The 18,282-nt window shown below is 41.7% G+C and overlaps 1 protein-coding gene across 4 annotated transcripts in view; it reads right to left on the bottom strand.

Annotated features, from left to right (window-relative positions):
• Positions 1-17,597, bottom strand: part of fhod3b (formin homology 2 domain containing 3b) — a 99,028-nt gene extending 81,431 nt beyond the window's left edge. For 3 of the 4 annotated variants that reach the window (XM_037784011.1, XM_037784012.1, XM_037784013.1), the window contains exons 1-3: positions 17,038-17,202; positions 9,302-9,408; positions 1,460-1,524 (exon numbers count right to left, since the gene is read on the bottom strand). In XM_037784011.1, coding sequence (XP_037639939.1) covers positions 1,460-1,524; positions 9,302-9,408; positions 17,038-17,202 — 337 coding nt within the window. Of the gene's footprint in view, positions 1-1,459; positions 1,525-9,301; positions 9,409-17,037 lie in introns of all 4 variants that reach the window. The other variant, XM_037784010.1, reaches the window with a different exon arrangement.
• Positions 17,598-18,282: the final 685 nt, after the last annotated feature.

The raw sequence follows: 18,282 nt of genomic DNA, 5'->3' as shown, positions 1-18,282 counted from the left end.
AGTAATTCTGCACTCAAGGGGCTACGAGGTAAGCCCTCTAGTCGGATAAAATTAGGATCAAATGACTGGACAAGTTAACAGCAACAGTGACCACCTCGCCTGGAGGAAATAAATCAGCTAGCCACGCGGGCAGCCATTGAGGGAGACTAGAGAAGGGCAACAGGTGGCTGTCAACTTAGAGAGAAAGAGGGTCATCATCCACTTACAGAACAGCAGCAAGTCTGTCTGCCACTCCCCAGGCTCCACTAAGCTAAGCCAAGCACCAGCAGGAGCAGAGAATAAGGTGAAGCCAGTTCAGAGTAGTATGTGGACATGGTTCAGCCATGTTCAGCATGTGACTAGAAATGTCTTTTAGGTATCCAGTGTGATAAAATAAGGGAGCATCTCCCAACAATATTATTGACAATGAGATTTAGCAAAGTTTGAAAAGCTTAGTTTATTGTATCAGTTACATAATTGTAGTGTCAAGAGCATCAAAGACAAATTGTCTTTGTAATCAACATGTGCAAACTAGACCTCATCAAGTTCCTCATCATTTCTCTTGTTTATCACCACCAATAGTTTATTGAGCTGTCATGACAGTACAGAAACTTTCCATCCATCTTCCACCTTTCCATTACACGTCATGCATCAGCAGGTAGAATAAATAAATCAGAGACAACTGTCAGAGATAGTTCTCAGATCATAGTGACTTCATTCAAATGAAAAATGTCTGGGCCTTTGGTTTACTTCTACTGCAACAGAGAAATACAGCCAAATTTGAAATCTGACAATTTACAGCCTAATAGCTTTTCCAGGCATTGGGTTATTTTTACACTAGAAGCTTGTAGACGAGGCACTGTGTGTCTTAGCATAAGAATGTGTGTTCTGCTACTGACGACTGTAGTGCTCTTTGTTAACAAACACTACAAGTCACTGGGAAATTACTTACTTATTAATTTCTTGCATTATACATACATCTCACCAGAAAGTCAAAATCTGACAGAGTACATTGTAGCGTTGGTAAAGGCTTAGGTAGTTAGCATCCTCAGGTTTAATCAAAACCCAACCTCTTATGAGTTGCTACACACGTGCATGCACGTTTGCATATGTTTTCACTCAGCTCTTTGTGCTATTTCCCTCACATTACTCAAAGACACCAGGAGGCCCAATAAAACAAAGTGACAGAACACAGTAACTCCAAAAACATTAAATGTTTTCAGGCTCTGCTCCGTGCCAACGGTCCGTTTCCTCGGAGTGTTGCTGAAATGCTGTTAATTCTCGCTCAAATTAAGATCCTAGGCTATTTCCCAAAACTGCCACTGTGCAAGTTAAACAAGGACCATAATAAAACAATCCACTGGTAATGGAGGTAATTAAAGCTCATACCTCACTGGTGATATACACTGAGAAAGATAAATTGTCCAGCATAGAGTGAGAAGTGACAAATATACAGTTTGGATTGCAGTTTATTACTCACCGATGCAGGCGTGCACTCTGACGGACAGCTGTGTTCGGAGAATAATGCTGTGTTTCTTGCCTCTTCTGTGAAGAGAAAAAGACAAATGGAGAGAAAGAGAAATGTTATTTGGACATTAAGCCATGTGTGATTATTTATGTGTGTGTGTGTGTGTATAGGGTGATACACACTCAACTGTATCAAGATAAAGAAACAGAAAGTCTCTCTGAATCTAAGGCAGCCATCAATATGCCCGAGGCAGGCAAGTGCTGACAAGAAAATATAGCTGTATACTCAGCTACTGTGCAAAAGTGCAAAATGATTACACATTATACCGTTCAGTCTTATTCAAACCCTTCGATATTTGTAGTTTGAACACCACCGGGAACAGGCTGTGGAACAGAACAGGGCAAAGGCCTCGATAGGTGAAAATGAATGATGGAAGCAGCTAAGAGGTCAACTCCGCCCCCCGTGTTAATGAAGATATGCCAAGACCCTATCACCATCCTGTCAACTGCTTACAATGTCTGAATGACAATCCAAAACAAAGACGACAACAATGCACCCCAATTCTATTCAAATGTGAAAGTGAATGTGAGAGCGGTGTAGTTTGGAGTCATATGAAGAATAATTTGGCTGCTGAGAAGCCCACGCTCTAATTTGTGTACAAAGTTTTATGTCAAATTTGCCCTTTTTGAAAGGATAAGACTGGCATTATTCCATGTTTATCTTAGTGCTGACAACAAATCCCATGAAAAACACCATCAATGCGTTCATCTCTCAACAGTTGGACACTGTAGTTTTAATGAATGTTACTCAAACAGGATTAAATAGTGAATTTCAGGGGACTGTTTTCAGCCGTGGATTATAATATATATTTGCTGCGTTAGTGTGTATTTATGTCAGTAGGACAGTGTATTCAGCACTGACTACATTGGTCATGTTCATGGTAATGAAGGAACAAGTTGCCTGGTGCAACAGTGTGGCTTTTTTTCAGAGATTATTATTATTATTATTTTCTTCAGAGTCAATACTGGACAGTGGGATTGTTGACCATGAGAAAAATACAGAGTATTATCAGTGTTTTTCAGGCAGTTATAATTAAATGTTTGCCTGTGTTTGCATCAAAAATGTGAAAAAAAACTATAAAAACATTGACTCAGATCTAGTTGTTATGTCGTCTCAATTAATTTGACAGAGAAAGTACATTTCAATCCCATGTTTTGAATTTTGATGGTGGGGGCCACCCTTTTGTTTACATTTTGTATCCCAGATTGTGCCTTTAACCTCCCGACTAGCTAAAGAAGCATACAAACAAACCCCGTAGACACAACTGTGGACAAGAGCACAGCAGGTAGAGTTGCGCAACAACCCCCCTCCTAATTCGGCTCTCTGACAAATAGGCTTTTATGCCGCCTGCACAAAGGCTGTGTGATTGTTCAGACTTGGCGCAGCGCCAGCAGCAGACTGTTACTCCTTTTGACAATCAGGCAGCAGTGGGTCTGACACAGAGAGAAAAAAAACCTATCAGCACAGAAGGCAGATCATTCTGCTGCCTCACCATAAACAAGCAGCGTTTCTGCTCCAGACAGACACACTGATGTGTTTCCTGCCCCGACCAGTCAGTGGGAGACTGCACTGGCATGCACACAAGCAGATTACATGGTAGAGGAAATCTGTATATGCTCCACATTTATCAAATATAATATCCGGCAACAAGCAGAGGTGACACAGGAGCAACATCTGTCAACACGGACCTTCACTGGTGAGATGAGACGGCAAACAGGAACTTAATCCTCTGTGATGCCGCTGAGGCAAACGGGTAACCAGAGCCATTTTGTCACGAAAGTCTGCTTTCTCTCTGCCGCTTGGCTGCAACAGTATCCCTGTGCTTAAGCGAGACCTGAGGCTACACAGGCCAACATGCTCATTATCAAATTAAACAAACGTGCATGGAATATAGGTGACGGTTTCAGACCCCCCTCAACAATTAAACATGAAAATTGGACACTCCCATAGACAGTGCTGCAGGCCTGTAAAAGGTGGAGACCGAAGTTACAGAAATAATCATAACTATAAAGAATGTCAGCCAAATAACAAATTGGCTGCATGTTGGGATGTAATACCTACTGACTTCCCTGCTCCTCTTTAGGTCTTATGCTCCTCTGTGCCAGATTGTTCTGGTTTCTTCCTTTCTGTATAATCAACTAAAGCCAAGCTCCTATTAAATCAGATTCATCATGTGCAACATCACGCTTCTGAAATACCTTTGTTGCTACCATTTGAACAACTATTCTTAATGATCTCATGAAGTGATTAAACCTGACCATTACCCAAAACAATTACTTCGTACCTACGTCTTACTTCCCGACCATTACCCAAAGCAATTGGTCTAAATTAGATGGCTTCATAAAAGATTAAATGAAAACATATGGCCGTTTTTATTCATTCTGTACATGAAAAGAAGCTGCGCACTATAAATCTTACTTCTACTTAATAGCATGAATCTGTTATTCATCATCATCACTTCGCCAATCAAATGCTGCAATGCAGCTGTGAATACTTAACAACTACTGGCAATTAGATACCCCTTATTGTTTTCTTCTCTATTCGTTTGCATTCTCCCGTCACCGCTCTGTTGTATACCACCCTCATAAAGCGCCGTCTTAATCCTAATACCCAGAGCAGCTGCAACTGGACCGGTGGATACCTGCCAGCTCCGTGCTCTCTGGCTTTATCTAAGGGAGCATTACTGGCACACTGTTTATAAAACAACACAAAATGTGTATCCACCGAAGGTGAACACACATACGTATTGGAATACAGTAAAGCCAGTACCTCTCCTCGAAGACCTATTAATGCCAGACAAGAAGGCCCCAAGGAGGTCTACTGACTCAGCACTTCTTGGTGAACACCCCTGCTTGAGACTCCTGCATTAGTGTCTACAGAGGGACCCGCAGAGCCTGACTGAGCCAGGGGGGGGGGTAAGGGGGCTGAAGAATCAGGCTAAGAGACAGTGCCGGCCCTGACCAATTTGGTGCCCTGGGCAAGATTTTAGCTGGTGCTCCATCACCTCTTTTTTTTGTGCGCGCCCTGCCGAGAGGTTCTCAGTGTTAATTTTGTGCATACAAGAATGACATAGCCTCTTAACCTGCTTATAACATAGCTACCATATTGACCTTGATTATAAGGTAAAAAAAAAAAAATGTAATCTGACCATAATGCATCAGTAACACATTGAAAAAACAAGGCAAACTGATATATACTAATTGTCTTGTTTGAATAGGGCAGAAATTAAACTGCAGGCCTATTTCTATGCTTGCTCTTGCTTCAATTTAAAGTGCCTTCTATCCGTACAGAAGCTGGCAAAACCTGCCTGTTCCACTACGGTCCATGGTCCTGGAATGATCTGCGGGCCAAGCTTAAATCTTGATAGGCCTTATCTCTTTAAATGATTTTAAACTTAGAATAAAGGAAGTGGTCACTGCTAGCTGCAGTTGCTTCAATTAAAGATCAAACACACGACCAACATGCTGCCCTTTTAACGCACTGTATGATGTAATGTATTTCGTCGTACCTTGTCGCTGTCGGGATTCAATGATGTTGTCTTGTTACGTGTTGGATGCTGCTATTTGATCCTGTCTTGGTTCGGTCTCACTTGTAAAAGAGGTTTTAATCTCAATGTGACCTTCAAGTTAAATAAAAGTTATATATATACATATATAAAAGTGAAAAATAGAACCATAGGTTAATTATTCTACTCCTCAGTTCTTGGTTTACTTGGCCTACTTTTAACCTTCTGACAATGATAATGGATCATCTGACTGGTATTCACATTACAGTGATTTTAAGGCCATTGGGGGTATCAGTTTTTAAGACAGTGGAAATACAGTGGTATCATATGAATCTTGAGATTGCGATGAATCCGTTGATACCAAACATGTCATCCTAGCTTACTGGGAAATGGGGTAAATATCGCTCCAAATTTGAGCTGTCTTTACCGCAAGGTCCATGACACCTCAGTAGCAAAGGGCAGTGTTATGGCCTGTTTGTGCCCCCTCCGGCGCTTGTTGTCCTACGCACAGAGCGTGATGCGTGTGCCTAACGGTGGCGCTGCTGAGACACTTTCTGCAGAGCTCATTTGCCTCAGAGGGGTTGCTTCACTAACCATTGACCAAGTCTCACACTCATGACATGCACACATGCACACACAACCACATATTCACTGAACAATCCCCAAGCTGTTCTATTCGGTTAATAATACCCGTAAACTGCTCTGCAAACACAAAAGGGGCAACTGGTGTTTTATTTCTCTCCTTTGAAGTTTAAGCTGTACCGTGTTTGACAATTCCTCTGGTTCTTTTCAAATGTGCTTTTGTCCTCCTCAAATGAAAATCTTGTGTGCTGTGTGTGAGTGTCGACCAAACAATGTCCAAGTGGGTCAGAAAAAAATTAAAATAATGAAAGCGGAGCTGTCCTAAGAGAGATGAAACAGGATGATCAAGAAAACTCTGAATAGTTGAGGCAACAACAGTTGGATTTTAATATGCTTGTCCTCTAAACTGGTTGTTGAACACATCAAGAACACTCAATAAAAAACAAAGAAAGGCACATTCAGCACAAAACTGTTGGCTTTCAGATGTGCTTTATATGTACCAGGGCAGCGAAATGCTAAAAAACGTGTCTTCTTCCGTGCTGTGTGTCAGCTACACATTTCACATGCTGAATCAATTATGCAGTCAGTAACAGCACTTAATGTTATCTTCTTAAGACAAGCCAGGGAATATGTCCTTGAGGACTTACAACTCTGCTAATCATCTGCAAATCAATGTCACACATTTGACCAAAAACAACACAAAGCCCAACGCATAACTCCACACACGAGTCCAACACTAGTAAGTTCCCCCTGAAATGCTACAACAGGATCTCACTCCTCAATCCATGTAATCCACAAAAATATTCAAGGGCTATAAAAGTCTGTAAGCACATGTCAGGCCATCTGACCCTAACTATGTCCCCCCATACTCTATCTCGGCTCAGGGCTACAAATGCAGGAAATTGTGTGCACGGGGTCAATCAATCTATCACAGCTAGAAAACCAAATGACACACTGACTACCTTTAACTGTGCAGAAATGTCTGAGCACATGTCTGGGCTATACGGTCAGTTTATAACCAAGTGAGACTGTATCAGAGATGCGACAGGGGATTTATGAGTCACAATCGCCTATAGCCGAGCTTCAAACACGGTGTGGAAGTGATTATGGCCCTTAAGCTCCCGTGACATGGATATCTCCTGGCTCTGCAGCGCTCTGTCAGAGGATCATACTTTAATCTGTCTGCAAAGACACTAGGTATGACACAGGCGCCTCAGGAATGTAACCTGTCATTAATATCAATTACAGATGGATTCAATGATCAGGAACTCAGGCAGTATATGAATATAGTACTATTCTCTTTCCAACTAGGTGGCTGGGCTTAAAGCAAAAAATGATTAAAACACCATTTTGCTTGTTAACTGGCGTTAGTGCAAAGGTGTTATTTTGACATCACGAGAGAAACTGGGAAATACTCAAATGATTTTCTGTAGGTCAATATATTTTGGAGATGGAGACTGCTGTTGACAGATTTGCAGTAAAAGGAGGCTGAAAACAAAAAGTATAATGGAACAAGTAAAGGTGAAATGCCTCATCAGACCTTTTATTAGCTCAATAATCATCAAATCAACAACACCGAGCAGTGGGGGATGTAATCCTGGGCACATCAGCACCATAAAAAGCAAGCGAGCAGAACTGCCCTATTTTTACAAAATAATTGGCTAACCACCTTCACCCCCAGCCTCTTCTGACAACACTGTGTGGGTTTAATGACACACATCCATACCAGCCCGTGCCAGCTGGCAAGACGCGGGCCCTGGCAGACTCGGTCTTCGACGAGAGAAGAAGTGGACCACTTTAACCTCACAGCTCTCAATAGCCTCCCATAAGCTCCTAACAATTTCAGATGGAACTGGGAAAGGACGGCACTCTCAACGTCCAATAGAAACACCAAGCCAGAGAGCAGCTTATGAATTCCAAGTTAGACAAATAAATCCGTACATGTTTGCGGTCCGGCCGACCAGGAGCTCTCATGCCAACCTTTGGTTTGTGATCATCTAAAGTGGGCGGCACATGAATGATATATCAACATACTCCACAGTACATGAAAAAACATATGGAGTCAATAAAAGTAACTGGCCAAAGAACTTGTATGAAACAGAAATGAAACTAACACAATTTTAAAACCTTTCTCTTCTTCATCCAGGTCTAGGAGTTATGTCGAGACAAAGCCTCATTTCACTTCATATTACAGGGAAACAATGCAGCTACATTTGACTGGGAGGGTTGTATGGTGGTGGGTGTCCAACTGTAGTTTGGCCACTTCTAATGAGAGCAGTGAGGTAACGTTCAATAGAGATGAGGGTGATTACTCATTAGACGCGTCTACACTTCGTAAGTGGTTTAGATTACGTCAGTGCTGCCACTGGGCCAGGTATTTAAAGGGACGTAAATGGATGAATGCCATGGAAACTCTGAGACATTTAATCTGTTACAACAAAAGGGCACTAACACCACCACAGAACTGATACAATATATCAAGGTCTAACTTTCATACTGTACGACGAAGATCAGCATCACACATGTATAAAGATATGTTTTTTTCTTAAATAGAGCAAATATTATAGTTTATAAACAATAGGGTAGAGCAGGTTGTCCACCAATCGGAAGGTCGGTGGTTCGATCCCCGGCTGCTCTGGGTCACATGTCGATGTGTCCTTGAGCAAGACACTCAACCGAAGGCATAGCCATCGGTGTGTGAATGAGTATTTAGATTACATCCTGATGGGCAAAGTTGGCACCTTAGCAGCCTCTGCCATCAGTGTATGAATATGTGTGTGAATGCGTGAATGCTGACATGTAGTGTAAAGCGCTTTGAGTGGTCGGAAGACTAGAAAAGCGCTATATAAATGCAAGTCCATTTACCATTTACCATTTAACCTACGCCAATGTGATTGTTGAGATATTTGGTGACTGGTTCACAGAGGAATTAGTGAAGTTAATAATACTGATATTCAATTTAAACTTATTTTTCCTCTAGAATCTCAAAGTGCTGAAAGACTTCTGAAACTGAGAGTCCCTCAGGTGAAGTAAAGATCGTCCCGGACCCAAGCAACTCCTGAGAGCAGCTTTTGAGCAGGAGAGCTCAATCAGCTGAGGCACGGAAATGGGATTACTTCACTTACTCATCCTGGAATTAAATGGGTATCATTACGATTCAAATCACTGTAATAGAATCAAATTAGGCAAAGGAATATAGCTAATATGTTTCTCCATAGCCATGGATTTAAATACTTGTCCCTCTTATCTCGCCTAAATTTCTTAGTGTCTCTCTCTCTTGAAAAACAGTAATCACATTGTTCTGGTTATGTCTGACTGTTGAGGCAGAGTAATATTTGGGGTGTTTTTAAAAGACAGATTGTTGTGATCAAAAACATTCAAATCAGTTACTCTTATTTCTGGTTCATAACAGCTAATTTGACCACAACAACATGAACAATATATTTCTGAGCTTGGCGAGAATCATACATTATCAACCTGCTAGGCAGTGCCAGTCCCTGGCAGTGTTTTCAATCTGAGCCGCTCGGGCACAAGTCTCAACAACACATTTGAAGTGCAAGCAATATATGACCAACTTTAGCGTAGTGATAGAGAATGTTTTGAAAATTTCAGTATACTGTTTACATGTATTTGTTTGCTTTTGCAGTTTGGTGATAGTGTAAGAAAAGCCAAGAGGGAGACAGAGACAGAGGTGATTGTTATCTTACCCTCCTTCCTCCTGAAATCCCTCCAGTTCATCTCTCTGCTCTGCAAGGGTAGACTCCAAGTCCAGGTAGCTTCCATTATGGGACAGCTGAAGGGCGCAGTCATCAGGCTAAACGGGGAGGAGACACAGTTAAACATTGATTTGTCTTCAATCCTCTAAAGATCACAGAATTTACACTTAGCACGCATGTAAAGAATGGTAAACATTAAAGTAAGAGATTTGGGAGTTTATGGTCAGTTGAGGCTGGGAGCAAGTGTCCTGCTGTACCAAATACTGGTCCAATCTGATCACACCAGAACCCACATATTAGCCAAAGAAGGTAAAAACAGGATGATTTTGGAGACTTGTTACAACCATGACCGTGTATGATATCAAAATTAGGCAAAGTCAACCTTTCTAAAGCTGTAAGGTCGTCATGCACTTCTGCACTGCAGACTTCTGCACCTCCTCATGGCTCTGTTTTAAGGCTTTAAAAAATCTAGCCCGTGACAGAAGACTTTGGCCGATCACAGGTCATTTCAGAGAGAGCGTTCGTATTGAGCGTTCCTATCGGCTGTTCATTCAACAGAGGCAGCTGTAAATCACCCGCGAACTCCGATTAAATGGTCAAACTAGGCAGAGCTGATCAAATATGAATCAATATTCTGTTACTGTAATGCCTATTTCTCGCCTAAAATGTTTTCAGAAACATCTTGTAGTGTACTGTTTAACTGTAAAATGAGAAAGTTTGCTCCGGCTGGTGGGCGGTGCTTGGTATTTCCTCAACTTATCTCAACATGGCTGCCAGGTCATAAACTTTCTAATTTTACAGGGTCCGGTCTCATGCACTACTGTGAGGATATAGTGACCGTTATATAGAAATAACTTATTTTTTATCATATTTATCATATAATGAAGGTCAAATAAATACAAAATTAAACAAAAAAAACAATCTATCTAGACGTAGAGCTTTGGAGAGGTTGGTTTGCTGCTTCTGTGAAACAGAGATACATGTTTCAAGCTAATTACAAGTTCATAACTATATGCATATTAATCACAATATGGTCAGACTTATATTCTTTAAATGACTTCAGTTGCAACAAAAACACTGCTTATGTCAAAACAATATATTTTTAGTTATGGTCATATACAAAATATAACAACGTTGTTCTTTTGTATGGGTCAATGGCAAAAATGCACAGCATATTTGAGGTTTATGTCTAGTCTGCAGTGGACCAGAGAAAGTTATTTTATCAGCTCCCGAGGCGAGGTTGGAGAGAAGTCGTGCAGATTTGGAGCAGTTTAGCAGCCTGGTGCCTCTTATCTGTCTGCTCTCCCTGTCTGATAAACTATCATCATCACACAAGATGCTTTTTGAAGAGGAGGTATGATTTGTCTGGTCTTGAACGGTTGTCATCAGCTGACTGTGGTCGAGGACATGCATGAGGAATGAGTCTGCGACTGTTCACTTGTCTGGCTGACCTCCAATTTGTAGATATTAACCTATTTATATTCAGAGCCTGTCAGCTCCATGGGACAGCGGCTCCAACGGTGGAGCAGAGGACGGGAAAACAAATACCATTACGGGAGGGCAAACATATGACTTAAGAGAAGAGAGTGGCACAGCTCTGCTCCATCACCAGCCAGGGTATCTAAAACAACCTCATACTGGACAGTCCAGCACATTTGTCTTTTCTTGTCAGCCCACTTTGACGTCTTTGTAAGATAGCAAAGGATACACTTGCATAAATTACTATTTACACATCCCCAAATAAGCAGCCTCTTTCTCGTAAAAGAAGAGCAACACATGTAAACATATATGTAACATGTAAAGTCATGTGTTTTTTAAATTAGATCGGTTATTGCGAGGTCTGATGCAGTTCAATTTCCTCCCACATATGACAGTAACTTAATTGAATGTGAAGGAAAAAGGCTGGGAAAGACATTATGGGTCTGATGGCTTTGATCTGTCTGGCCACTCTGTTTGTATTACTGCACTGCACCACTCAAGGACTGTGTCATATTTGAGAAGTGAAACAAAACATGTGGTCGGTTAGGATAACTCTTACTCTTTCTCCAACTCTCTGTGTCTGAGCTGTCTTGTTTGCTTTCCATGCATGGTAAACCAAACGATTATTGGTAATATAATAGTTGTGGTGATTATAGGGCTGAACATCTTCAATCTGAGAGACCAGAGAGGAGGCGAGGCACAAGGCCGAAGCAGTAAACATACACCGAAAACTTCCAATTGCTCAGCAAATCCTATTGTATCTAAGACAGTGATAAGCCTTGGTTAGATCGTTGATGATGTTCTTTCAGTAAGGCCGATTGAGAGACAGAAAGAGACGGAGATCGAGAGAAAGGGAGACATGCTGGCAAACAAACAAAGCTATACTGTACACAAGCACAGGAGGGAAACAAGTGCTTCTCCAGATTACAGGACAGATTCTGGACAGACAGGAAATCCAGACATAAGGGACAAAGTTAGGCCCACTACTTTTATGCCGATGGACTGACATGCCTTTAAAAATAATGTGTGTGACAGTAATATGAAATGTAGCATGAAGGAGAAGACATTAAATCATATACGCTGACCAGTGGCTGGGCCATTCATGATGTGTAAGACACTGAACTAAACCAAGACAAACCACCAGGAGTCTCCCTAAATGTTCATAGATTAAAGCTGTAGTAGGTAAAATTGGATGAAATATGATTAAAAACAGTTATTTTTATAAAACGGTCACTATATCCTGACAGTAGTGCATGAGACAGGTAATCAAAAAAAAAAAATCATGTGCCTCTGTGTCCTCTAGTGCTCCTAATGGCATCTGCAAGATTTCACAGACTGGAGGAAAACAACCAATCAGAGCCGAGCGGGAGCCTGCCGTCTCTGAGCAGCTGTCAATCACTCGCGAACTCCAATCAAACGGTCAAACTAGGCATGAGAACGTTTGTGGCCTGGCAGCCATGTTGAGATCAGTTGAGAAAATACCAAGCACCGCCCACCAGCCGGAGCAAACTTTCTAATTTTACAGCTAAACAGTACACTACAAGATGTTTCTGAAAACATTTGAGGAGACAAATAGGCATTACAGTAACAGAATATTGATTCATATTTGATCAGCGCTGCCTAGTTTGATCGTTTGATCAGAGTTAGCGACGGATTTACAGCTGCCTCCGTTGAATGAACAGCCAATAGGAACGCTCTCTCTGAAATGACCTGTGATTGGCCAAAGCCTGAAAACAGAGCCATGAGGAGGTGCAGAAGTCTAGTTATCTCTCAGAACACTTGAATTACAATATGCTGAGAGGTTATTATGGATTTTTTGCCCAATGATGCCAAAAATATTCTGCCTACTGCAGCCTTAATTTGTTTATTAAGTTATTCATTTTTCACTTACTTGATGTTGCCTTGTTTTTGTCATATCATCCTATTATATCATATTGTCACTTGTCATATCTTGGCTGGCAATAGCCGTGACGTAGTGCATCTGCCAGTGATTTATTGTCTATTTAATCATCTGGAACAGTTTTCATTTAAAAGAAGTCTGAGATTTCTAGTCACTATCCCAACTGATATTAAATTGTCTCTTCAGGGTGTTCTCCATCACTACTTATTCTAACTACCCACTTCTTCTTCTTCTTCTTCTTCTTCTGTTTATTTCAAATAAAATGCTGTTGCTGCTTCTGCAAGCAGAAAATCTACCACTTATAATACAGAGAAAAATATCAAATATTATTATTTTTTGTCATGAATTGGGTACACAAGCTTTCAATTTACAAACAAAAGTCTGATTTATTGTTATAGTATTTTAGTATTTTGTTTTACTCCTCTTACATTTTGCAGTTCTTTAAATTCTACTTTAAGTACTGCTTAAGTTTGTGGATTGGATAAAAGGGCATGAAAATGTTTGTTCTCTTTCAGCTTTACGCTCTGTATCACAACCTGAAATAGACAAAACATTGGGCTGAATTTGCAGCCGTAACCAGCAATTAGCTGTGGAACCAAGAAATGCATTTCCCCACACAAGGTTTTGACTCACAGACCAAAAGCTGAAAAGTCAAAGTGAATTGTGCAAGTCTGCCATCAATCAGTCCCCGTTTGTACATCCATCTCCTCATCCATGTATTATTCACACATCCATCCTCCAACTGGTGTCCCTCCAGGTTTTTATTATATAATCAACCTGGATTGTCTTGCATTGTATAACCACGCCAGGTTGATGCACATAAATGGCCCTTAATCCAGGAACAGTGCTACCAGATTATCAGTAGCAGAGGCTTCCTCAGCTGTTCCCCGCCCAGGACTTGAACCCACGGTCGCCTGTGATGGCCAAGTCCAGAGAAGCAACCGCAAGTGCTCTGCTCACACACTGAGGTCTGGCCTCTCCCTTCAACCACCATACTGTGGTCCACTGACCAGGGAGGCAGTTAAGGCAGAACGAGCTAAAAATAAACACCATGCAATTTCCAATTTAAAACTGCTATCTCACTCCAAATGTCTTTGGAATGAGATAACATATACTGTGTGCTAGTTGCACATTTATTTAACTAACAACATTGTCTTTTACATAGTTTTACCCCGTGTTAGCCAGCCTTACACATTTGTGTCTGTAAACCGTACTGGAGTCTAAATCAAGCACTTTATAAAAGCTCAACGTTTGTTTGATAAAGGTGAGGATGGTATTTGTGGTCTTTCTCCGAAGGCAGGTGATTTAAAACACCTTAAAACACACTTGATGCATGACAGAGAAACCACATCAGCACTCAACAGTACATTTGTGTCAAGCATGCAGAGGATGAGTCTGTCCATGGATGTTGCATTCTTCTGAAAGGAGCCCTCTGCTGAGACAACCCTCCATAATGCAGAGACCAGCAAAACCTCAACTCTGCATAACAATGTGTTAAAGAATTCAAAGGAGCTCTGACAGGCAAGGAGGAACCTGTATTTTACAGCATTTAACATAACTTCTCATTATGGGTCTCTGTAATTTCTTAGGGGAAAAAATGCGACTCAAAACTTGAAATTGGTGAAGTGAGAGTCCATTCTCCAAGACTTTAGCCACATTTTCCCTCCCTTTAATACTGCTTTGCAATCAGATGCCAGGCCTCAAGGCCACCAAGCCACAAACTACAAAACATTGACAGAGAAGAAAGCATGTGGAGGACTATTGATCTATTGATCTATTGATTCACGATGACATTAGAGCTGATATGGAATAACTCTGGCAAATTTTGATGGTCACTTTGTCTTCTGACAAGGGCAATGCATTATTCATGACAGCATAGACATGCTGAGTCAGGTAATGACTCTTCATACTTTCCATCCACAGTAGCAACAGAATAGCTTGTTTATAGATGAACAGCTATACATGGTACGGAAGAATATTAGTGTCTTTATCACAACATTACATGTGTTTGAATTTCCATTAAAGCCCTCTGTATATTCAGCAGTGCCACTGCAATAACACAATACATTACATACAGCATTATAATACATGGTGGCATGGCATTTTCCAAGAGGCAACGGGGTGGAAATCTGACTTCAAAGTGTGTCTGCTGTCCTGACAATGCCGTCGTTGCTACACAACAAGCATTTATGGTCTGAATCCTCGTTGCTATAAAATATAATCCTTGGTTATAATTTGCTTTTGATGTTTAAACCTCACAGTTGCTCATAATTGGTGTTTGACTTTGTACAGCAGCATGGCCAAAATGCCATGATCCCATGTACAGACCAAGCCAACACACATATAAACAACAACCACACACACACACACGTACAGATCACCCCTCTTGAGACTGCAGACTGAAACTGACAGGAACAGCCCAGAGACGGCATATGCTAGCTGCTTTGACTCCCTCGGCACCATGTGTTAGCAGCGTGCTATTTATACCGGATTGACCTGCACCATAGAGACGGAGCTCAAAGACAACAGATTTGCCATCGAAGGCATTTACAGGGTCACGCCAAAGTCACTTCCTCAAAACTGTTGAGGGTGTGAATCAGAGACCTCGCTGCTCGATGTGGTGACCCAGTCTAGTCAACCACCTGACTGTTATTTGTTTATAAAAAGCACAAGCTCCTTCAAGATACTGCTAACCACAAATGCCCACGTGACCAAATCTCACTAACCAGGCGCTGCTGAGCTTTACCACCGGTACTCCCTCTCTGTCTAGTTTGCGGTCCAGCTGGCCCACTGCTAAACTGAGACCAGTCGACTGTGCAAAGTACATCAGCCCTTTGTTTGTGTTTTTAATTCTGCCCGCTTCCCTCTCCTCTCTCAAACAGTGGAAAGCGTTCCCATCCCATCCTGCTGGTCAGACTGAGTGGGCTGCAGAATGAGAGCCAGGCTTGTGGTGATCCACAGCATCCTGAGGCTTCCGTGACTTATCTTACTAGCTCTACTCAAACAAGATGGAGCACCATTGATCTGACAGAATGAAGAAAGACCCTAATTAACGTTCTATTTACACGACTTCCACAACCAGACTGAGATGAATGCTCAATAAAAGACTCGACTTCCGATGCTATGGCCCCCTTTGCTTTGTTTAAATTTGAAGGTCAGTAGATGAGGCCTGTAGAAAATGTGTTTGGATGCACAGAGTCTAATCAGAAGGAAGAGGCAGGCAGAGATATAGCCTTCAGAGGCCTCTAAAAGAAAAACAAAAATAGAATAAGGCTTCAAGTTTACATTATTTGTCACTGGCTTTCTTTAGGAAACTTAAACAGGGCAATTTACACCATACCAAAGAGGAACATTTGGTTATTTTGAGCAGCTTAGAACTGGCTGTGCAGTTGCGGATTCTGTGGAAGGCAAACATTTCCAACCAAAACAATGTGTACCGTTTCACCTTCTCAAACAGTTTGGACTAAATAAAGACCAATGTGATGCAGCTCGACCAAACACAACAATGTAGAGGTATTGCAAAAAATGCATTCTGCTTTTGGCTAAGGAAATATGCTATAAATATGCCATAAAAAGTAAGATGTCAAATAACAAAATGACAAAATAATATGTTGTGTTGAGATCAGATGGTTACAAATTCAAATCCCCAGATCTAGGGCAATCCGGATGGGGAATTACCCTCTCCCATCCTTCAACAACTGACCAACTGGGCATCTGACCCCCCTACTCTAACTGGGGGCTGTGTTGTGACAACAGCAGAAGCGGTTTCCTACATGGACTTCAAGCTCATATAGTTAAAAGCCAAAAAACAACCAAATTGAAAGTTGAGGGAAGGTTAAATGTAAACAATCATGATTAATATATTGAGTATATTTGCATTTCCTTTGTTCTATTACACAAAATAACTGGAAGAAAACTTCCCCTTTAAGTCTAGCTAATGGATAGTAAGAAAAAACAGGTCAAACTGAGGGGGATTAGATTTATGGTCGAGGTAAACATTAACAGCTCCTCAGCCAAATAATGGGTGTGCACATCACTCCCAACATCACCCAAAAAGCCACCAGTTACTCCCATAATGTCATATTATTAGTCCATCTGACTGACATGTGCATGCAATAACTAGTTTGAATGCATGTTGATGCTCCATCAGCATCCCATAACAGCAAGTCACAGCTCTCTATCATGGCCCATTAGGTTTGTTTGGTATAGCAACCCTCATCATCAACATGCTCAAAGCTAATAATTAATTTTGCATTCTGTAAGGTGTTAACTTTTTCACTCATTTAAAGAGACATGAAAGAAAAAAAAAGAAAAACAACATAATGAAGAGGTTGAATATACTGCATACCTTCTGTGGGGCTTTTAGCAGCCTGTGGACTCCAGCAATCTGATTGATCAGAGGAATATCTTCCCTGAAAGTGTACAGAGGTGGCCGGGTGGGCTCTGGGAAATTGGTGCTGTTAAATGGATCAGTATCATCTAAGAACTGTGCCCTGCATACAAACGTAGCCATGATGCATCCATGCAAGGCGATGTGAAGATAATGGAAACAGTGGATGCGACACCACAGCCTCTGACAGACAGACAGGCAGGCTGCAGCCCCCCTGGGCAGAAGGTCTTCTTCTGCAGTAGCAAAAACACTGCACCCTCCTCTGTTATCCTTGGACCTTCTCCATTCGCTTCATGCAGCGCAGAGGACACGGGACAGTGCGCACAACAGTCCAGAAGAAGTAAAGATCCAGGGTGCCTTTGGTGAGAGATAGGGCTCTAGTCAGTGGTATCCAAGGGCATTGCGGGCGTTTAGAGGTGCTGAGGCAGACTGCGGACTGGACTGCTACACTTGGCGCCTGGTCTGTGAGAGCGATGGGAAGCGGCTCTCCCTCCTCAAGCCCTTAACTCTGCCAGCAGAGGACACAGCAGCAGCCAGACCTCAGCCAGGCAGACACACACAGCTCATATTACAGGCGCTATGGCGGCCTCCAGCGGCCAATGTGAGAAGTACACTCTGCATCGAAGTTGGCAGCGACTCAACAATGCAGCGATGCCATCAGTTAAAGCAGCAGTAGGTAGCATTGGAGCAAATGGGATTAAAACATTTATAAATAGGTCACTATGTCCTGACAGTAGTGCATGAGACAGGAAATCTGAAAAATAAAATAAATCATGTGTTTCTGTGTCTACTAATGGCATCTGCAAGATTTCACAGACCGGAGGAAAACAACCAATCAGAGCTAAGCTGGAGCCTTGCCGTCTCTGAGCAGCTGTCAATCACTCACAAACTCCGATCAAACAGTCAAACTAGGCAGCGCTGATCAAATATTAATCAATATTCTGTTACTGTAAGAAGAAGAAGAAGAAAGGCACTTTATTGATCCCAGAGGGGAAATTAATTTTTTTTTCACAATGTAATTTTTTTTTTTACATAGGACACGCAGGCCCGAAATACACACACATGCACAAACAGGACCTATATACATGCATTAGAGGAGAGGGGGCTGCCCCTGACAGGCGCCCCGAGCAGTTGGGGGTTTGGTGCCTATTAATTAATTGTGTATTAATAAATAATAAATAAATTAATCATTTAAATAAAATT

This window comes from Sebastes umbrosus, chromosome 11 (assembly GCF_015220745.1).
Source record: "Sebastes umbrosus isolate fSebUmb1 chromosome 11, fSebUmb1.pri, whole genome shotgun sequence".
Taxonomy (NCBI): Eukaryota; Metazoa; Chordata; class Actinopteri; order Perciformes; family Sebastidae; genus Sebastes; species Sebastes umbrosus.
Note: the sequence above shows the minus strand (reverse complement) of the source record. Positions and strands in the feature narration are given on the sequence as shown.